The sequence below is a fragment of the Hipposideros armiger genome, unplaced genomic scaffold (genome assembly GCF_001890085.2).
Source record: "Hipposideros armiger isolate ML-2016 unplaced genomic scaffold, ASM189008v1 scaffold_351, whole genome shotgun sequence".
In the NCBI taxonomy this organism is placed as follows: domain Eukaryota; kingdom Metazoa; phylum Chordata; class Mammalia; order Chiroptera; family Hipposideridae; genus Hipposideros; species Hipposideros armiger.
In genome coordinates, this window is record NW_017731701.1 from 1,733,462 (window position 1) to 1,754,727 (window position 21,266).

Sequence of the window (21,266 nt, forward strand, 5' to 3'; positions counted from 1 at the left end):
CGCGGAGGCCCCATTGGCCCCCACGTCCCCTCACTCGGCTCCAATTGGTCGGAGAACCTCTCACTCCGCTCCCGTTGGCTCTCGCCGTCTCGCGCCGCTCTGTCATTGGCAGGCCGGCTCTCGGGCCACCTGACGTCACTCTCTCACCCCATTTCCTCGGCCCTTCGATTTTGTCCCCGCCCCTTCCCCCGCCCTTCCACCCGCCCTTCCAGCCACGAAGGAAAACTATAGCGAGTGCCCGCCTCTACTTTCCTTCCGATTGGTAGAAGCTGGGCTGGGGGGCGGGCACTGCCGGGCTACTCTGCGGGCCACGATTGGCTGCTGGAGCCATTGACCCGTCTCCCACCGACTCCCGGCGGTGCCGGAGTTGGGTGGGTGAGCGGTATAAAGCTGTTGGCGGAGAGGAGGCGCCGCGTACTGCGCTTTCGAGGTTCACTGTGTTTCCTTGACCACCTCTCGGTCACCTTTGGGTGAGTTCCCTGCGCAAAGGACCAGAGCTGAACTGCTGAGGGGTTGCGGGTGGGGTGAGGGCCGGGCGGAGGCGGTGCCCTTGACTAGGCCCGAAGGAGCTCGGGCTCTGTCCGGGTCAGGGCGGAGGCGTGGATCTGGCCCCGGAGGATGGGGCGCGTTGAGTCGGGGCCGTGCGGGGCCTCCCCTGCCAGGGACCTGGAAACCACCGCAGCGAATCTGAGGTGGGGCCGGGGACACTGGTGTGGGCTGGCGAGTTGCAGAGGGGAGAAGGCGAAAGGCGTTGAAGGCTAGGGTTCTAGTGACATAGTCAGCCAGGAGCTGGAGGTGCCAGAAAAGTGGCCGTGGCCGCCTGAGAAGGGGGGCTGGTGGGGGCATCAGGAGGGCATGAGAAAGAAAGGAGCTGGGCTGCTAGGGCGTTTCCGGAGCCTTGGGTAAAAGGTGGACGCCGAAGGATGGGAAAGATCACCCTTAGGTTGTAGGTTGGCAGTGGGTGTGTCCTCCTGCCGCCAAACATAGTGAGTTAATGGGAGGAAGGAAAGTGGGTAACATAACTTTTCTTCTGTAGCTCAGGTGCAAGAAAGCATCACAACCGTGATTTAACCTGGCTGAGTACTTGTGCCCTTGATTGCTTCGGTGTGTTTGCTTCACGTATCAGAGATTCCTGCCTCCCACCTAACCACCTCCATATTTTTTATGCCGGTTTAAAAAAATAGGGTTCCTCAGTGTCAGGAACACCTGTGCCTCCCTCCTGCTGATAGCTTCAGGACCAGCCTGACCTGATAGGATGATGTAATGGGCCGATACCCACAGGGCCTTCACACACAAGAGGTTTTGGGTTAAGCCAAAGACATGTCAAAGCCTAGTGTATGGAGTCTTTGAAAAGGTGTGCCCTGCCTTGATCAGTGGTAGAAAAAGGATTGCTCTGACTCACCCTGGAGGAGGGATTTGGACAAAAGATAATGTGAGGTTGCCCCTGCTTGTCATGCTGTTTGGTCTTAGGATATCACAGGCTTCTTTCAGTGCTCACCTCTGCTGCAGCTCTTCCTGCCTGCTGATGCTTTTGCCAATCTGCTGCAGTGGGATGATGTGTTCTGCTGCTGCTAAGTAACATTTGCTCTATTTCAGCGATGAATCATGAAAAGCAGTGGCAAGATAAATGACAAAATTAAGACAAATGGAAGTGCTCACATAGTCAGCAGATATTTCCTTCTGAGATAGGGTGTGGACTTTTATTGCATAGATTCTTTTAGAAGACAGAGTGAAGGTCCTTAACATGTATCTGTGCCAAATGGCTCTTTGTAGCTTGAGTCATCTAAGCAGTTTGTGTTCGTTCTTTTACAGAAACTTTAATTTTAAAATTTCAGTTATTTTTGTATAGATAAGGAGAGCAGGAATACCATATCTTGTGGGAGAGGAGAAAGACATTCTTTGTGTCTAACCTTTGTAGGTTTCTCTCTTCTAAGTTTGTAAGTTGGCCCCTTTTGTCATTTCTAGTTTAGTTCAGTCAATTCTATTTTACTCATTAACCCCAGTTCTCAAAAGGTATTTCCGATGGGGAGAGTTAAATGGATGCTATGTTTGGGGCCATAGAAGGCCACGTCATCTGTTAAGCTAATTCTGGGCCTTCCTTTTGATCTTGTTTACTTAAATATTCCTCCAGCATCCTTTTACATCTTGTTTCTCTTAACGGAGTGATTTTGAGAATTTTTTATGGAGATTTTAGATAGCTTTTCTAATAAGAAATGCAAAACCCTGATATTGATATAACATGTGTTTCCTGGGTATCCTAGAATTTAAAAAATCATAATCCAGTGGGACTGAATGTGCGGAGATGCAATTGGGTTGTGGACGGAGGAGCTTGCTGGGCCATATATCAGAATCTCTATTTAGTTTCATTTTAGAAGGTTGAAAAAAATGTTACCCAATCTAATGCAAGGGTGGTAGGACTCAATTCTTAATGTGCTGCACCCTGATGCTTGCATGTGGTGATGCTCAGTTGCTGTCTGTCAACTGAGTATAGTTAGAACAGAAGAGAAGGTAATCATTCCTTCAAGCTCACAGTCTTCATCTTTTCAGGGTTTATGGCTGGGGTTGTGCGCATGTGGGAATCATTGTAAGACCAACAAATGTTCTCTTCTGATTCCATTTCGAATCCGTACATTTTTCAGGTTAGGATCTGGGAACGATTGCGACCTACCATTCGTTTTGAACAATAGCAGCAGAAAGCCAATTTTCTGGACACTATTTGGTGCTGCAATTATCTTAAAAGTGATATCTAAGAGAACTTACTAATGAGGGCTGCAACAGGTACTTGAATCTATAAGATTTGCCCCCAAAAGGCAATTGAATGCCCTTTAACTCAAGGTCTCAAAGGAGTTTCAAAAGAATCAAAATACAGCCCCTCTCCCAAGAGGAATCTAGGAACCCAGTGTGGATAGGAAGACTGCCCATAATTAGTATTCTACTGAGAGCAGAATATGAAGACTTCGGTGTGAATACCATGCATGTTTTAGGAGTGCAAGGCCCTGATTGGAAAACTCTAGGAAACCTTCCTGGAAGAGGTAGCTTAGAACAGGGCCTTAAGACCCGAGTAGAATCTCTGATAAGTAGACCAGTAACCCTGGGGTGAGGCAGGGATGTCTGTGTTTTATACTTAGAAAACTAGGAGTGTACAGGCGTAGGCAAGACTTTGTTAACAGTAGTTTTGCTTGCTTACTCCAAAGGAGGAAAGGCAGCTTATTCTCAATTTCCTGGATTTCTTTCCTATAATAGTGAGAAAGATCATCATGTAGTTTATCATGTACCAAAATGTGTACTGAATGAACTTCCTCCGACCACCTGTTTGAATGAAGGCTAAGGAGGAAGCCAGCAGGAGAAATTCAGAACACTGACTAAACCTCAGAAGAAAACATCATTGCATGAACCTGGTTGGCCCTAGGCAGTCTATTCATGCTTCAGTTTTAATCTTTGCCTAACCGGAAATGCCTGTCTATGTGTATCTCAGGAGCCTCCAGACATGCTCTGTGGTAACTTGCCCAGTGCTTATGATTCATGAACTGCTGCTTCCTGACCTATGCTTCCCTCTAGCACTTGCTCAGAAAACACCTGATAGAAATAAGCTGATGACATATTTGAGACTTTGGCAGTGGTGTGTTAGTCAGAATAGAGAACCCTTCTAGCAATTGCAAAAGAGAATGGAAAGTCGAATCCCTTTCTGATTTTTCCCCACAGTGGCATTCCCTGCCTCCATTTGTTCACCAGGGGTTTTTCCTGAGAGCTTAGGTAGCACAGCAGTCCTCTGTAAATCTGTTTTCCCTTCTGTTTCTTTCTACTTTGCTCTAGTACCTCTTTTCCCCGTTTTTCTCTCTTCCTCACCCCCTTCTCTTTTCTCTTCCCCCCTCTCTTTCTTCCCTTGCCCCCCAACTTTCCTCCCCAATTTAAATAATCAAAATTGAAAGAGGGAATATTGGCAATTCAGGGGAAAATTTTCTTGGCATAAACTGTGTTAAATGCATATACATTCATAGCTTCAGCAAGAACTATTACTATTATATTTAATAGCCTCCACATGGAAAGGAAATGATACCCACCACCGCCAGTGAGAACTGGTCCCTGTGGTCGGTTCAATTTGCAGATGATTTGAGACAAAAAGCATAATTTGAGGTCATAAAGAACAAAAATAGGTTATTTTCTCTAAATATATATATATATATATTGGGTTGTCGGAAAAGTCATGACGTCTTTTTTCTGTTTTTTGTTACAAAAATGCATCATAACTTATCCGACAACGCAATATAATACTTTAATCAAAGAGGTTGTTTTAGAATGTAGTAGTTTTATCTTTTCCAATAAAACTCAGGATTTATTTATTTGGGGGGGGATGAGGGTGAACTTAATGAAGTAAAAGGAACTAAATCTGTAAAGACCTCTTAAATGATTGAATGATATAGAAGAAAGAAAGCTTTACTAAATAGCATCTGAATTTAGTCTCTGGGAAGATACAAATTGGCCCATAATTAGAGAGCAAAGGAAACTGTGTTAAACATAGGAACTGTTGTCTCAAGTAACAATCCTACAAAACAGATGGATTAAAGAAAATGCTCCAGAGTCACCTTCCCATTTTATTTCCACGTAAATTAAATAATGACGATGCTTGATGTTCCTTTGTCTTGATATATCAAATGCTTATCTTTTTAATATAAGCACTAATGGGAATATCACTCTAAAAGGTTGGGGAAGGTGAAGGTGGCCAAGTTGAAAACAGGAGCATAAGGTTAAATAAATGAAGATAATTAGTTCTTGCTAGAAAGATGGGTGTTTTAGTTGAAAAATAAGAACTAGGATAGTAGTCAGTGTTGGTGCTTTGTTGTAAAGCGTCACTCACATATTTTATCTTCTCAACAATCCTTCACAATGAGCCAGGAGGGCAGATATTAACTCCATTTTACAGATGAGGAAATTGAGGCTCAGAGAGGCACAAATTATTGTTAGAAGCCACAGGCTCCTGAGTGCAGAGAAAGCTCTTGAATGTGTCTCATTACTCCAGAAATGTGTTAGCCCAATACAACTTGTTTATATTTCTTTCCCCCAATTCTTTAAAACCCAAATTTAGTAAAGATGACTACAACTCTTCCAGCATCACACTTAGTTTAAAGCCTGAATATGAACTTATGTCAGCTCATTACCAGGACTGAACCTACCACTGTAAGAGCTAATAAAATAAGGGGGGGAAAGTTTTATAAGCTTTAAGTACCATTTTTTTCTAAGCAAAGTCAAATTGTGTTCTATATAATGTACTTTGACAAGGAAATGTATATTTTAACTCACTTTGGAGTTATTATTGGAATTGTGTGGTAATTTATGACTTTAAAAAAAGTTCTTATTTGAAATTCCTAGTGCCTGAAGGAGGAAACAGTGACAGACCTGGAGACTGAAGTTCTTTATCCCTCACACAGGTATGGCATCCTGTCATGCTTTTAAAAGGAAAGTGTGCCTCTCTAATGATAGGGGGAATTTAATTTTTTTTTAATTTTTTTTTTAAAGATTTTTATTGGGGAATTGGGGGAAGGGGAACAGACACATTGCTGTCGTTTTGTTCTTCAGTCTAGTTGTGGAGGATGTTGCTTCACTGGCCCAAGTTGGCACCATCATTGCGCTCTTCCCCGGGGGAGGCAGATCAGTTGCCGGCTTCTGGACGGCTGCTCACTGCGGCTGCTGGCCGCTCACGCTGGCTGCTGGTTACACACGGTAGCCCATGGCAACCCACTGCCACAGGGGCTGCAGCCTATGCCGTCGCAGGCGACTCACAGCAGCCCAGCTCCAGGTTGAGCTGTTGTTCAGCATCTTAGCTGTAGAGGGCAGTGTCACTGGCCCTCATATGTGGGATCCGAACCGGGGCCCTCTGGCGTCCCAAGCCAGCTCTTAACCAATGCGCCACTCGGCCGGCCCCGGAATTTAATTTTTATCGTAGGGCAAATAACAATTTGTATGCCCCATGCATTCTTAAAACCCTTTACAATGTTATACCTTATCTTTAAATATTAGTTAATGCTATAATGCTTCAGGAGACTGTCTAAGTTTGTGTTTTTTAGATGAATGGTTAAAATCTAGGGCTAATTTTAAAAATTAGTGTTCACTCATAAGAGAAAAAAAATCTAGATAATAAAATATAACCACGAAAACTACTTAATCAGAAACAATCACAGGTAAGCAAGTATGCCAATAGTGCTTGTTAAATTACAGCCTTGAAAGATAGCATATGTGGGCTATGGATGGATGTTTATGATTAGGTAAGATTGTACAGTGATTGCAAATTTGTTTGACCCAATAATCTATTTGCAGCCATTGCTTTCTTGTATTGCCGTGGAGCTCCTCTCTTAGGATTATGCGTTTTGGGGTGGGGGGTGGGTTGTGCTTCAGTATTATGATATCCTACAGTTGTTAGAGATTTGAGATTAAAAAGCTAGTAGGATTTCATTCATTCAACATTCAGCTTCTACCATATTGCCAAGTACTGGGCTGGGTACCAGGGACACAGAGATGAGCAAGACACAATTCTTGCTCTTTGGAAGCTCCTTGTCTAGTACAAAGAGGCTAACCCTAAATAATAGAGAAGAAACTTGGAACATTTTTAAATAGCATCTTGACAAAGGTGAGATAAGCATTTTGGAGAGATTATCCTAGGGCAGGGGACAGAGTGAAGGCAGAAAGCTTCCTTAAGAGGCTGGCTTCATACTCCCTGGGATCGATGCCTAAGTCCCTCCCTTAACCAGCCATTGAGGAGCTAGATCAGGGATTCCCTTGGATCTGCACCCTCAGTTCTTTCCCTGCCTTCCCACCTCTCCCTGCCTTTTCCAGTTCCCTTCATTCACGTACTCTCAAGATTCTCAGAGGATCATATTGGTGGTCCCTTTTGTGTCCTCCTAGGAAATAGGACTTGGGCCCCCTTTGTCCACCAGAGGGGGTGAACCTTCACTTTAGAACAGACTTGAGTCTTCTGTTGGTGCTTTCTTGTTGGAAGAGAGCTTTGGAAGGTTATAGAGTTCTGTGGTAAAAGTGTACCTTTTCCCTCCTTTTTAAAGATGAAATTTAAAAAGAAAATTTACATATTTTATTATAAATACAGAATTCCCATTGTCCTGCTTAGACATTTTTTATTGTTAATACAATGCTCTGAAAAATAATGAAGTACCTTTTTATCAGTAAAAGAATAAAAAGATATGCAGCTAAGTTTTTAAACTGTCACATTTTTAAACTGTATTCTATTTAGAAACTTCTGTGATATTTAGAATAGTGAACTAACCACAATACCCCATTCTCTCTGAGGTTAACACCATAATGAGGACATCTCAGATCTTTAGCTGGCCTTTTTATTTTTATTTTTCTTTCTTTTTATAATTTGTATCCAGCCTACTTCAGAGAGTATTGGAGAGGACAACATAAAAGCATATACTTAATAGGATGTTTAAAAATAAAAATTACAAACCCGAAACTATATCAACCTTTTGTTGTTTGAAATGCCATGGAAGCAATTACTTCCCTGTATTCATTTTCCTCTTTCCCTTCTAATCTAACTCTTCCTCAATTTCAACCAGAAGCTAAATATTTCACATTAGATGGCTTTTTACCAAGAGAGTGTAATGAAAACAGCCATGAGAATGAGCAGTATTGACTGAGTTAAAAATTTTTTCCATACCTAGTTCAGGGTCATGATTCAGTTTGGTATGTGTGGGTTATTTTAGTTAAGGTACCTTTTCTTCCGCAAATAAAACAGGTCATTTATTTAACCTCTAGGAGGTTTAAGAATAACACCTTATTTTGTAAGTGCCACAATATAAGAATTAATCAGAGCTAGTCAATCATTGTAAACATGGTACATATGGATTCATTCTGGAATTAAAGCCTGGCATTATGGATTTTTATAAACTTGTTTATACCTTCAGAAAATTATATATACTTGTCCATTTTATTTCCAAAAGCATTGCAAGCAGTTGGATCAGGCAGGGAAAATTACAATACTCAGCATGTTTAGAGCAGTTTAAAGAGTTGAAAAGAATCTGAAGGGTAATCTTGTGGGAAAGGCTGGGAAGGTGGTTAATCCTACTGCCTCTGCTTTGGTGACTTAGAAGGTAGCATATAGGAGGGGTTCCTCTTCTAAGTACATGGACCGGTCTTTGTTTTAAAACACTAGTTGTAGAGAGCTCTTTTCTGTGGACTATGCAGAAGACTTAATCTTATTTTTATTTTACTATAAACTTACAATCTGGTGGCATTAGATAGTCCCTTTATGTCTTCATTTCAACTTTGGTGTAGCAAAGTTTAGATTATAAAATTCATGGGTTTACATGGGAGAAGGAAAAGACGCAGGACAAAATGGAGAGGTTACTTCTGTCTTCACTTAGTGTATCTAATGGCAAGCCTGTCGAATCAAAACAGTTGAGGCTGGGAGTCATCCTAAACATTTCCTTCCTTTCCTAATGCCTAGTCAGTCACAGTTTCTGCCAGTTCTTTGCTCCCATGTTTTTTTGAAGCTGTCTTTCACCCCTCGTGCAGTAATTGCTCTAGTTCATGATCTGTGTCTTATCTGGACTGCTGTATCAGCTTCCTAAAGTCAAATCCATTCTCTACACAGCATTCAAAAATTGTTTGTTATCCACTAACTTGATTTTAAAATTGGGAAAGCACTCATCTCCACACTAAAATATGACCGTGTTATTCCTGCTTTGAACTCTCTAATGGCTTCTTCTTGTCTTTGTGATAAAGTTGAAGCTTCCTAACATCAGCATACCAGAACCTTTATAATCTGAGCCATATCTAGGTCTCCTGACCTGTCATCTACTTGATCTACACACGTGGTCTCACATTTTACTTCAGTATAGTAGTAAAACTTTTTATAGTTCTTGGTAGTGTGTGTGCCTTTGTTTACTTGTCTACCCTGTTGAAAATGTTCCTCCACTACTTGCTTCTGCAGAGTTCCACTGCTTGCTCCTCTTTATAAGACTCAAGTCAGGCACCAGGTACCAAGAAGCCTTTCTTCTCTTTCCTTCGCCTGCCACCAGGCTGGATTAGGTAGCTCTCCAAAACATGGTGTGACTCTCTGTTGTTTCTTATTATCCATTTGTACCTTACTATCCCATAAGACTGAGTATTTGAGAGGGCAGAGTTCATCTACTGAATATACCCCAAATGGTTGGCATGTAACATGCCATTGTTCAGATGAATTAAAAAAAAAAAAAGAATAAGATTCTAGTATTTAGAAGGAAGATTCAACAGGTATCCCTTAAGACCTTTGACTTAGATTGCATGATTATATTTCGAGGTGCTTATTTGTTAGGCTTTAATACACACATTATTTGATGACCTGTGGGCTAAGGGTAGATTTCATGGTTTAGGGACAGCCTTTCTACTTTACGTAGTCTCTCAAGATTTCAAAAATTGACTCACTGTAACAGTAGTCTGTAATTTCATTATACCTAATACTATTCCAGAGTTTGCAGAATGGCAGAGGACAAATGACATAAATACAGAATTTGACTTTTCATTTTCAGGAGTCAAATTATTGGTGAGTTGGCAAATGCTATAGAAGGTTAGTGAACCAGTTTAACCCAGGTTAACTTTCAAAGCCAAAACCTTTATGTCAATGCAGAGCTGAAATTCTGCCACTTAAGCAGCACCAACCCATTACGTGGTACCTAAAAAGGAAATTGAGTTGTATAAGTTTAGATATGGAAAGAATTCTTTCTCTAAAGATCAGGGACTGGACTACTCTTCAAAGCCCGACAACTACATTTTTCTGACTCCTATGCCAGCTGGGTTCTGGAAGTAATCAAGTGAGATGAGAAGGTGGGAAGAAGTAGCCATCTTTTTTTTTTTTTTTTGGTCAGGGGCAGCAGCTGCAGCATTGGGAGTGTGGGCCTCTAGGTTGTAGCTCAACAGCTTCAGTAGGAATGTGAGCTCATGGATTCTGAATAGCCATGTCCCTCCTTTTCTCCTGTAGCCCCTCCAACAAGTTTGTAACTATTTGCCTGTATTAAATTCCTTCTGTTTGAAATATCTAGAACACTTCCTATTTTTCTGATTAATACAACCTCTATAAAGAAATTGAGGCTCTAATAGGTTATGTGACTTGCCCATAGGCACATAGCAATGCTCTTGAGTGGCTAGCAATTTTTTTTTTTTTTACTATTGGTAAATAAATCTAGACATAACCGAAAGTCTTTACAGTGTGTCCAACTTTTTAGTGCCCTTTTTAAAAAAGAAGGGGTGGTTTTAAGAGATGTTATCTAAGAGTTCATTGTTACACAAATATGTGGATTACCAGTTTTCAAATTTAAATCAGTTTTTTCCCTTGATTTAGAACCTAAGTGATATCTTGTGGCTTTATGATCATTTGTCACCTATACACTAGCTATAGAAAGATAGAATATTGGCATTTGACCCTGTGATGGGCCTGGAACTTACCTTTAACTTAAAATTTTAATCATTTGGGTTCTGGGTGAGGGGGTTCTTTGGATCATAATATCAGGGGCTATATAGATTGGCTTGGTAGACTTCTATAGTATGGCTTTTCTATTCACTGGGATTGTTTAGGTCAGTAAAGAATGCAGTATTGTTTGATCTAATTTTTATTTTTTTTTTATTTTATTTTTTAAAGATTTTATTGGGGAATTGGGGGAGGGGAACAGACAAGTTGCTGTCCTTTTTGTTCTTCAGTCTAGCTGTGGAGGATGTCACTTCACTGGCCCATGTTGGTGTTATCATTGTGCTCTTCCCAGGTGAGGCAGTCGCTCATGGCAGCTGCCAGCCACTCACAGTAGCTCACTGCAGCAGGGGCTGCAGCCTACGCCGACGACTCACAGCAGCCCAGCTCCAGGTCAAGCTGTTGATCACCATCTTAGCTGTAGAGGGCGCAGCGTCACTGGCTCACATGTGGGATCTGAACCCGGGCCCTGCTCCTCAGAGCTGGCGTCCCAAGCCAACTCAACCAGTGTGCCACTCGGCTGGCCCTCATCTAATAATTTTTAAAGTCTTATAAAGTCAATAGCTGAATAATCATTATATCTATGATGAATGAATGAATGACTTATTTAAACTTTTTTCGGTGGCCAGGAATAGATCAGCTACTTGAATTCTAATTTGTGGGCCATATTACCAAATTGTCATTTTATTTTATGTTATAGTTCTTTACAACATGGAAGAATCTTATTTGAATTTTCTTCTAATCATGTTTTAAATCTAAAGATATCTAGTTTTGAATGCAGTGCAAGCCTTTCTGAAAGAAGATTATTTGTTTGTTTGTTTAGCTGAGCCATCCTGCCACCTGTTGGCAGCTCAGTGGCAGCTCAGCTCGGGCTGGGTATTGAACCGGCGACCCTGTTGCTCAGAGCTCGCACTCTTGAGCAATCTCTTAACCAACTGAGCCACTTGGCAGGCCCCTGAAAGATGATAATTTTAAATAATAGTATTTGTTCATACTATAATTGCTACTTCCACATATTTAAAATGACTGCCCTAAGTAAAATATGCTAAATTTAGAAACAACTAGTATTTCAGGTGATAGTTGAACTCTTAATGTCAATTTTTCAAGCTTGAACTTGACAATCTGCAATTTATAACCTGAAACTGTTTTTTCTGTTTTTTTTTTTCTAAAGCTCTTTCACCATGCCTGGGTCACTTCCTTTGAATGCAGAAGCCTGCTGGCCAAAAGATGTGGGAATTGTTGCACTTGAGATCTATATTCCTTCTCAATATGTTGATCAAGCAGAGTTGGAAAAATATGATGGTGTAGATGCTGGAAAGTATACTGTTGGCTTGGGCCAGGCCAAGATGGGCTTCTGCACAGATAGAGAAGACATCAACTCTCTCTGCATGACTGTGGTTCAGAATCTTATGGAGAGGAACAGCCTTTCGTATGATTGCATTGGGCGGCTAGAAGTTGGAACGGAGACAATCATCGACAAATCAAAGTCAGTGAAGACTAATTTGATGCAGCTCTTTGAGGAGTCTGGGAACACAGATATAGAAGGAATAGACACAACTAATGCATGCTATGGAGGCACAGCGGCTGTTTTCAATGCTGTTAACTGGATTGAGTCTAGCTCTTGGGATGGTATGTTACATGCCTCTACTCCAAAGAAACTCTTTACAGATGAATAAGCCAAAACGACCTTTTAATTAATGCCATGTGCAAACTTTTACCGGTTAGGCTTGTTTGAATATATTCAGGAAGATAGCTATGACTTTTAACTAATCTGAATTATGACTTGTTTATTGTGTTGGATAAAATTACTAAAATTTAATGAGACCTTTTTTTCTTTACCAAATATGGGAAAAGCATATTCTGGGGGAAAGATAACATTTCAGTTTGCACGTATGGTATTTATAGTGTTGATCACTGTATGTACTAACAAAAAATGTTTTTCAGGACGGTATGCCCTGGTAGTTGCAGGAGATATTGCTGTATATGCCACAGGAAATGCTAGGCCTACAGGTGGAGTTGGAGCCGTTGCTTTGCTAATCGGGCCAAATGCTCCTTTAATCTTTGAACGAGGTGAGTGGGGAAGTTTTTTGTTTGTTTTGTTTTTTAAATTAGCACAATATGCTGAGAAATTTGAAAATAGAATCTAGTACTTACTGAGTGGTCATTTAATGCAGGAACTATCTGCTAAATGCTTTATATGTGTTATATTTACTCTTTATAGCAATTGTATGGTGTAAGTGATGTCATCCTATTTTATTGAGAAGTAAAATGGGTTTAAGTGGGGTAATAATTTAATGGGGTAACTTGCCCATAGTCAACACAGTAAGTGGCAAATTTGTTTCCAGTTCAGTTAAGCGATTGTGATATCCCAGTTAGATTTATGAATCCTGCATGAAAGTGTTGTGTATCAAAGGAGTCTTAGCCTGTCTATGGATAAGGTTACATGTTGTTTCAGTTACGTATTGGCTTTGCCTTGTGATTCTTAACACTGCACGTGGCAGGAGCTGACTAGATAGTTAAGGAAGGCCCCAGATAATGCAATATGCTTACTGACATACAAACATCAAGCATCAGAAATACATGGACATCTTCCTTTTTGGTTCCAATAGGACTTCGTGGCACACATATGCAACATGCCTATGACTTTTACAAGCCTGATATGCTTTCCGAATATCCTATAGTAGATGGAAAATTCTCCATACAGTGCTACCTCAGTGCATTAGACCGCTGCTATTCTGTCTACCGCAGAAAGATCCGTGCCCAGTGGCAGAAAGGTGGGTGTTATCCATTTTCCTTGGCCTGGTATCTATTGAGGTGGTGTGATGTGCTAGGTGTCTTCACTGAGAAACTGCTTCATGGGCGTCCTTCATTAGTGTCCTTTAACCATTTCTTCCTCACCCACCAAATAGCTATTTCCCCATAGTTTCTGGGAATGTGTAATTTAGGAAGAGAGGTAAGCTTTGGAAATGAGATATATCTCTGCAAAAATACGTAGGTCGATTTACCCCCAATAAGAAAATCAGAAGTAGGGTAAAAGAAAGTAACTTGAATTTTGTTCATCTTTTGTGAGAAGTATTTTCACAAGGTTTTAGTTTGCAACTGTGATCCACAGAAAACTAGCGAAAATAAATTACTGAAGTATGAACCCCCTCCCTCTATACTCTGTTTGCATTTGACCTATGAATTCACACTTGCTTTTTTAGTGTCATCATTAATCTCCATCCTTAACTGTGAAAAAGTTCTTGTGCTGCTGAAAAGGACAATATTTGAATTCATGCTATTAAAACACATAGTATTATATGAAGTGTGCTTTTTCTATAGTCCAGCCTTGCTTTATAGAGGTTATGAGAGAGGATTAAAAATAATATTCAATAACAGATATTCAGAAATCTAGTGGCTCTGGATAAGAAGCATCCTTGGCAGCATATAAAATGTCTTACTATTTAACAGCATGTATTTAACAAACAGTGATTTTTCTAACTTTATTAGGACCCACAGTAAGAAATACATTTTACATTGTTTGTGCATGCTAAACACAAACAAAAGTTTTATAAAGTTACTTATCCATGCTGCAAGTTATGCAGTTTGCTATTTTCTACTCTTTTCTATTTCATTAAAAAAAATACTCTTAATTTTTTAAGATTAAAAAAATACTGGCCTTGATCCACTAAATTGATGACATAATCCACTAATGGGTTATGACTTTTAAGTTTGAAAAACAGTAATATGTATTGTTCTATCTGTGGATGTCTTTTTGATGTGCATTTTAAACCACTAAGTTATTTTATTATACAGTGTATATTTGTTTGCTATTGAAAGATATAAAGCCATCCCAGCCCTGTTCTAAAATCAGACTTCAAAAGTTAGTGACTTATATGAATTTAATAATTTCTCTGGATTTCCTTTTCAGAGGGAAATGATAAAGATTTTACCTTGAATGATTTTGGCTTCATGATCTTCCACTCACCCTATTGTAAACTGGTTCAAAAATCTCTAGCCCGGATGTTGCTGAATGACTTCCTTAATGACCAAAACAGGGACAAAAATAGTATCTATAGTGGCCTAGAAGCCTTTGGGTAAGAGTTGTTATGATTTTTTTTCCTTCTACATGAGAACATTTTTTATGTGTTAAACTGTTATTTATACTGTCCTGAAAATTTTAGAGTCAGAAGGATCTTAGAAGTCACGTAGTCTATCTAACCCATTTATGTCATCGATGAAGAAACTGAGTCCCAGAGAAATGATGGCTACGTGGATTCTCGAGTCATTTGTACTCAGATTTTCTGATTTCCTCCTTTTGGCTTCTTTTCCATTGTCACTATGATAATATAGCCCCACAACTGCCTATATTTACAACAGCCTCTTAAGTCTTCTCCCTGCCTCTCTCTAGCCCCTGTGCCCATATCCACCCTGCACACTGCCACTATCAAAGTCTACTTGCATATTTCTTACACTATCCCCCCTGTAAAGGCTTCCTAGCATGCTATGGCTGTTAAACCCATTCTCTTTCTCCTTGCCTGTGTCCTTTCTCCATCTGATAAAATTCTACTAAACTTTTAAGACTTGGCTCCTGTAATATAATGACTCTTCTAACTAAATAGACATTACTATGGACTTAAAATAGTAGTATATTCTGTTTGGTGACAGTGAAGCTTTAGTAACCCATTAGAATTAAGTTGTTTTAATTTTATTATAAAAATTTTTGAGAAAAAGGACTGTGTACAACTGTTAAATCTTCCATAGCAGTTGTCATGCTGCTACTTGGCTTTAACAAATGGAAAAACAGAATCATACAGAAACACACTTGCAGATTAGAATACTAACTGGGTATGCTATCTAATATAATAAAAATATAGTCTTTGAACACTGTAAAACCATCTTTTTTACAAATCTTTCAGGGATATTAAATTAGAAGATACCTACTTTGATAGAGATGTGGAAAAGGCATTTATGAAGGCTAGTTTTGAACTCTTTAATCAGAAAACAAAGACCTCCTTGCTTGTATCAAATCAAAATGGAAATATGTACACATCATCAGTGTATGGTTCGCTTGCTTCTCTTCTAGCACAGTAAGTATAAATTTCAGCTATTTAACTCCCTTCATTTGGGGAATGTTAGAATTCTAAGACCAACTTTGGTGCCAGGTATGTTGGTGGCAGGTCACAGAATATTTTATTTCCAGGCTCTCTAGCCAATTGTCCATTGAATTGAAGGATACATGGGGTGAAGCTGCAGTAATTCCGGAGTATTTAATTTTACACTGGCTTTTCTGGCTATTGTTCTTATGGCTTTATTATTCTTGACCTACAGTTGAACCATAAATCCCTGGCTGACAAAGTAACTTATTTTATGTAAAAGATGAAAATGGTTGTTTCGGTCTGCTTATTGTAATGGTAAAGCTTTAGGTTAGGTCCCTAAGGCTATAGGATGGATTTTTATTCCGACTCCTAGCTTCCTACACATTGTAGTAGTTTTTAGATCAGTTAAACTTCCTAATAACTTTTCCCCCTATACAGGTACTCACCTCAGCAGCTCGCAGGAAAGAGGATTGGAGTGTTCTCTTATGGTTCTGGTTTGGCTGCCACCCTCTACTCCCTTAAAGTTACACAAGATGCCACACCAGGTAAGCACTGAGTCTTTGAACAAGAGTATTGAGAACCAACTGGTAAGGTTGATTCTGCAAGTTTCTCAAGCCAGCACTTGAATCTGCCCCATAGATCATTATGACATTTTAGTCTTTATTACTTCTTTGAACATAGCCAGATTTTTTACTCTCTACGCTGAAGATCTTCCTTGACCGGGGAAGGGGTAGGATTATGTCTGCGTCAGGATATCTTCTTTCCTTCCTTCCAAGTCAGAAGAAACTTAATCAGCTTAAATATTTTTATGGCACAGTGCTTTTGGTTTTTCCCTTTTTTGGCAAGTAGCTTTATTTTATATTTTATCTCATGTTTTATGCATATGTAGTCAGAGGAAAGGGAAGCATATCTATTTAATGCAGGCAGCTTTTGAGTTTTTGCTCTAATGATTGAATCCAATCACATGAGTGAATAATATCAAATCATTTCTTATTCTCTCATATCTAAGTTATCTAATTTTTACAACTTTAGGGTCTTGGCTATATTTAAGGAAACTTCTGTGTCTTCCCTGAGCTGGAAGGAGCAAAAACATTGAGAAAAACTGATGGCAGACTTGGCATTACATTAGAATTGTTTCATGGATCGACTACAGACAATGTTATTTATAGTTTTAAATCTCACCTATTTCCGAACTTGTCTACTGGCTGACATTAAACAAATGTCTACTCAGGTCATAGGAAGCTGTTACGTAGATATCATCTTATCCTTTAACAAAACAATAGGCAGTAGTTAAAAAAAAAAAAAAGGTTGTTTTTTTCCATTTGGCAACATTTTGTTTAAGCTATTTTTAGTCTTTTAATGTTGGAATTATTTATTATTTTAGGGTCTGCTCTTGATAAAATAACAGCAAGTTTATGTGATCTTAAATCAAGGCTTGACTCAAGAACTTGTGTGGCCCCAGATGTCTTTGCTGAAAATATGAAGCTCAGAGAAGATACTCATCACTTGGGTAAAAATATTAAACTGTTAATATGCATAAATATACACCCAAAAGTATATTGGAGGGTTATGACAATGTTAAATGTTATGTATAAGGATATCCAGATATCTAGGCTGTAGTCAGTACTAATCTGATGTTGGTGAAAATTATAGGGAAATATGCAACTTTTTTAGTTTTATTACCAGATAAGTTGTATGTCATAACTAATTTTTCATATTCTCTGTCTTTCCTTTAGCCAACTATATTCCGCAGAGTTCAATAGATTCACTCCTTGAAGGAACATGGTACTTAGTTAGAGTGGATGAAAAGCACAGAAGAACTTACGCCCGGCGCCCCTCTCCAAATGATGACACATTGGATGAAGGAGTAGGACTTGTGCATTCGAGCTCGGCAGCTGAGGTGAGTAAAGCTCACTGTGTTTGGTCTTGGGCTTTGACAGGGTTAAAATTTCCATCCCCAGGTCTCAGGGCTTAGGGGACCTAACTGAGATTTAGCAACTTAAAGGAATGTCAATAAAGCAGAGTAATTCAGAGCAAGGGCTCTGGGATTGGATTCTGGCTGTGCCATTTTCCAGCTGTATAAAGTGGTTTGCACTTAAATTATTAGCATTTTAAAAGTGCACAGTAAATGCTAGGTTTTATAAATTGTACCAGAACTTAAAGGAAGACTAATCTAGAGAAAAGACTCATTTGTGGTACTGTCTTGGTGAGAGCTGAGAGGGACAGGCCGTTGAGGTCCTCACATCTCTTCTCGGGCCATTGTCAAATCCATCTCCAAAATTGTCAAGAGGTTAACAATCAGCTATGCTGTGAATTCCTGTTATATGCTAGGTACTGTATTTACATTTTCTAATTTAATCCTAATAAAAACCACCTTGAGGTAAATGGCACTATACCCATTTTAGAGATGAGGCTACAAGAAGTTAAAAGACGTGACCAGGATCACATAGCCAGACTTCAAATTAAGGATTTTATAACCTTGAAGTTACTTATTTTATCTGCTTATCACAAATTTGGTGAATGCATTGTCTTGCTTTTTGCTATTATACAAATCAGGTAAAAAAAAAACAAAACAAAAAATGTGAGACAACAACATCTTTCCTTTAATTTTAGCATATTCCAAGTCCTGCTAAAAAAGTGCCAAGACTCCCTGCAACAGCAGCAGAACCGGAAGCAACTGTCATTAGTAACGGGGAGCATTAAGATACTTCTGTGGGGTGCAAGACTTCAGTGTGGGCTGGGGTGGGTGGGCTATGTATGGGAACGATTGGGAGTGGGATGTCTGGGGACAATTTTAGAGGATTACATGTTGCTTAAATTTTTATGTGACTGACATGGAGCCTGGAAAACTATCGTGTCCTTGGGAAAGTCTTTTTGCTCAATTTGCTTAATATGCTTCCTATTGTGATCTAGCCAATGCTTAATGTACTCAGATGATGTTAAGGGCTCGGTAAAACTTCATACCTCTCTGGCCATTTGTATGCATGAAGCTTAGTTTTTAAATGTGGTATGATGAATCGTGTGCTTCTGGAAGAAAAACGCAGAGGTACTAGTGTCCAATTTTAATTTTTTTTAAACACGTGAGAATTTTATACTTTGAATAAACAAGATTACTGAAAGTACCTGTGGTTTTTGAAAAAAGTTTCTAGTTTAGGGAATGTGGTCTTAAAAGTGATATGAACAAACCCTGTTTGAAAATTGCAAGACAAACACGCTCTTTTTCTAAAATTTGTAAATCCTGAAGAGAGAGGAGAGTTAGGACAGTCACACTGGTTTTGGAAACTGGAATGTTGCTTTAAGTCCAGGCCAGCGGTGATGAGCTATTGTAATGACCTCTGAACAGAGAGATGCTAGCATTGGGCAGACAGCTGGTGTAGGCAACGTGGTACATTTGGGAGCTATGCGTGTGGCTCTAGCTCTGTTCTGAATCAGTTCAAGGTTGATTATGCTGAACAACATTGACGTTATTGGAATGCGTGTATGAGGAAGTTTGTTGTTTCAGTCCTTTGTACCTTATTTTGAAGAGTAAATAAAACATTTTTCTGGCTACCTTTTAAAAATTTTAAACAAAAAGGAAGGATGGGGCAAGGCATTATTAGGTTACTTCTGATGCTTCAGCGTTATAAATTCAACTAAAAGACTGACAACCTAAATTCATGGTGTCATTATTCTTTTCCTTTTTAAAATCTGTTTAATGAAACTAAAAAGGTAAAACCCAAGTTTTTACATAGTGTGACTGGCCAAAACGAGTATTCCACTTCAAGATCTGGAACTAGGATCTATAAAGCATTTTCTCAGACATTCACCTAAAAAAAAACTTATCACACGGGATGAATATGACTGGTTAGACAGTTTTGTAGATCTTTTTGGTGCTGAACTATGATATGAGCCTTATAGATTGTAAAATAGAGATAGTTGGAACTAATGTACAGAACTAAATTTTTTTAAACTTTATTTGCTGTTAAATTCTGTGAAGTTTCAGTTATCCAAAATAAAGTTACACAAACATGAAATGTAATATTTCAAATTGCAAGGTAACATGTAATGTAGTATTTGTAATATACTCTTGTCTAATGTTAACCAGTGGTATTTTGATTTGTACAGTCATAATTTGTTAAAATGACTTCATTTTAACATCCACTGATGTAGCTTAATAATGTAAATTCAGATTAAAAGATCGATGGGGAAACGGTGCATGTAATACTTTTGCAAGTATTGGGAGTTCGGTATGTTTTGAAAAGAGTAATTTAACTTTTGAGTGTCAGGAAATGGGTTTTCTCAAAGTCCATTGCCGGCAATGGGCAGGCCTAATAATGCTGGCACAGAAAATTAACTGTACACTTTATTAACAGTGAGGTGAATAACTTTGAATAAAGTTTTCGAGAAATATTTCAGATATTTGAGTATTCTTTTTTCCTCCTGAACTAACACTTAAGCAAGAAACCAACTAATATGGTATTTTAAAATATGGGCATTTCATTTCATGTCAGTCTATTCATACACTCATTCATTCATTCATCATTCAACAAACATTTGAAAACATGATATAAGCAAGGCACCTGCTTAAGTCAGAAATAAAGATTTATAAGATATATGGTTTTGCCTTCAAAGAACTATTTGTCTAGTATGGAGGAATTTATACTGATGATGCATTATTCTTACATTTCATATAAAGAAATTAAGTCCCAAATTGGGTGGTAAGCATGTATGAAGTTTGCTATAAATTTTTATGAAGAGAGTTACTTTGTTTTCCTAGAAACAGCCTAAGATCAACGGTTAGCAATTAAAGATTAAAAGCAAATTTTATAGCCAACATAGAAATGCCCACTGCCAGCTTCAGGGACACGTGTTGCTGATGCTCCCAGGGGTTTTACAGAGAAGTTTTGCATTGGCATTGGTATTGAATTAGGTAATCTCTAAGAATCCTAGCAACTCTTAGGACTGTATGAATTAGGAATTAAACCAGATTATTTTCTAGTACTGATCAGCTTATATTTTATGTCATGTCTAGATTCAAAACTTAGTAATAATTTCTTTTATTTTTCCTGGCTAGTCTATCCCTCTGGGTCATTTAGAAAATGAGACCAGTGTCCTGTAAAGTCACTTCTTCAAGTTTTAGAATCCTAATTAATATGACTCTTAAGAGTTCTATCCTCCTCCTCCTCTATGGAATTTGTGCACTTTTTTTTCCACCTTTGGAGTTTTGTTTATTTTTATGAACACTAATAAGTAAGTCTTAAGATTAAGACTAGACAAAACTCAAATAGATGCAGACAGCTACTTTTGATCCTCTTGTGACTTCGTTGAAACACTTCATCTCATGTCTGCTGTTTGAAATGTCCTGAAAGAAACAGTAAAGTGGAAATCAACAGAGCAAGGACTGTAACAGGATCCTTAAATAATTGAAAACTGTCATCTTGACATAAAAGTGAATACTTGCCTTAAAATTCCTAGCAACTGCTCTTAATTGAATCAGAGGCTCCTCATTTTTTTTCCTGATTGGTGGTGGAAGCAAATAGTTGACCTGTGATCCGCTCCCCTCCCATTATTCTAAAGGCAGTAATTTGATGCTGAAGATTATGAATGCCAGTCTTCAGGATGTATCGAGTGGATCTCACACACAAAAGATTCAGTTTCAGGCTCAGTCCAAACTGCGCTGCTACTCAGGCTTGTACATGTGGCAGTGACGATTACTCTGGAGTCTCTGGCAACCCCAGTAGGTTACAGCACAGCCCCGG

The 21,266-nt window shown here is 39.0% G+C and overlaps 1 protein-coding gene across 3 annotated transcripts; it reads left to right on the forward strand.

The window, feature by feature from the left end:
• The first annotated feature begins 317 nt into the window (after window positions 1–317).
• Window positions 318–19,924, forward strand: HMGCS1 (3-hydroxy-3-methylglutaryl-CoA synthase 1). Of its 3 annotated transcripts, none has more exons than XM_019661535.1 (11): window positions 318–470; window positions 5,368–5,426; window positions 11,622–12,079; window positions 12,395–12,520; window positions 13,060–13,224; window positions 14,361–14,526; window positions 15,349–15,519; window positions 15,967–16,073; window positions 16,913–17,038; window positions 17,265–17,428; window positions 18,142–19,924. In XM_019661535.1, the coding sequence occupies exons 3-11, from the start codon at window positions 11,632–11,634 to the stop codon at window positions 18,229–18,231; spliced, it is 1,563 nt and encodes a 520-aa protein (XP_019517080.1). In that variant the 5' UTR covers window positions 318–470; window positions 5,368–5,426; window positions 11,622–11,631; the 3' UTR covers window positions 18,232–19,924. The 3 variants fall into 3 exon arrangements, with proteins under 3 accessions (XP_019517080.1, XP_019517083.1, XP_019517082.1); XM_019661537.1 differs by lacking the exon at window positions 318–470 and adding an exon at window positions 674–692; XM_019661538.1 differs by lacking the exon at window positions 5,368–5,426.
• The last annotated feature ends 1,342 nt before the right edge of the window (window positions 19,925–21,266 follow it).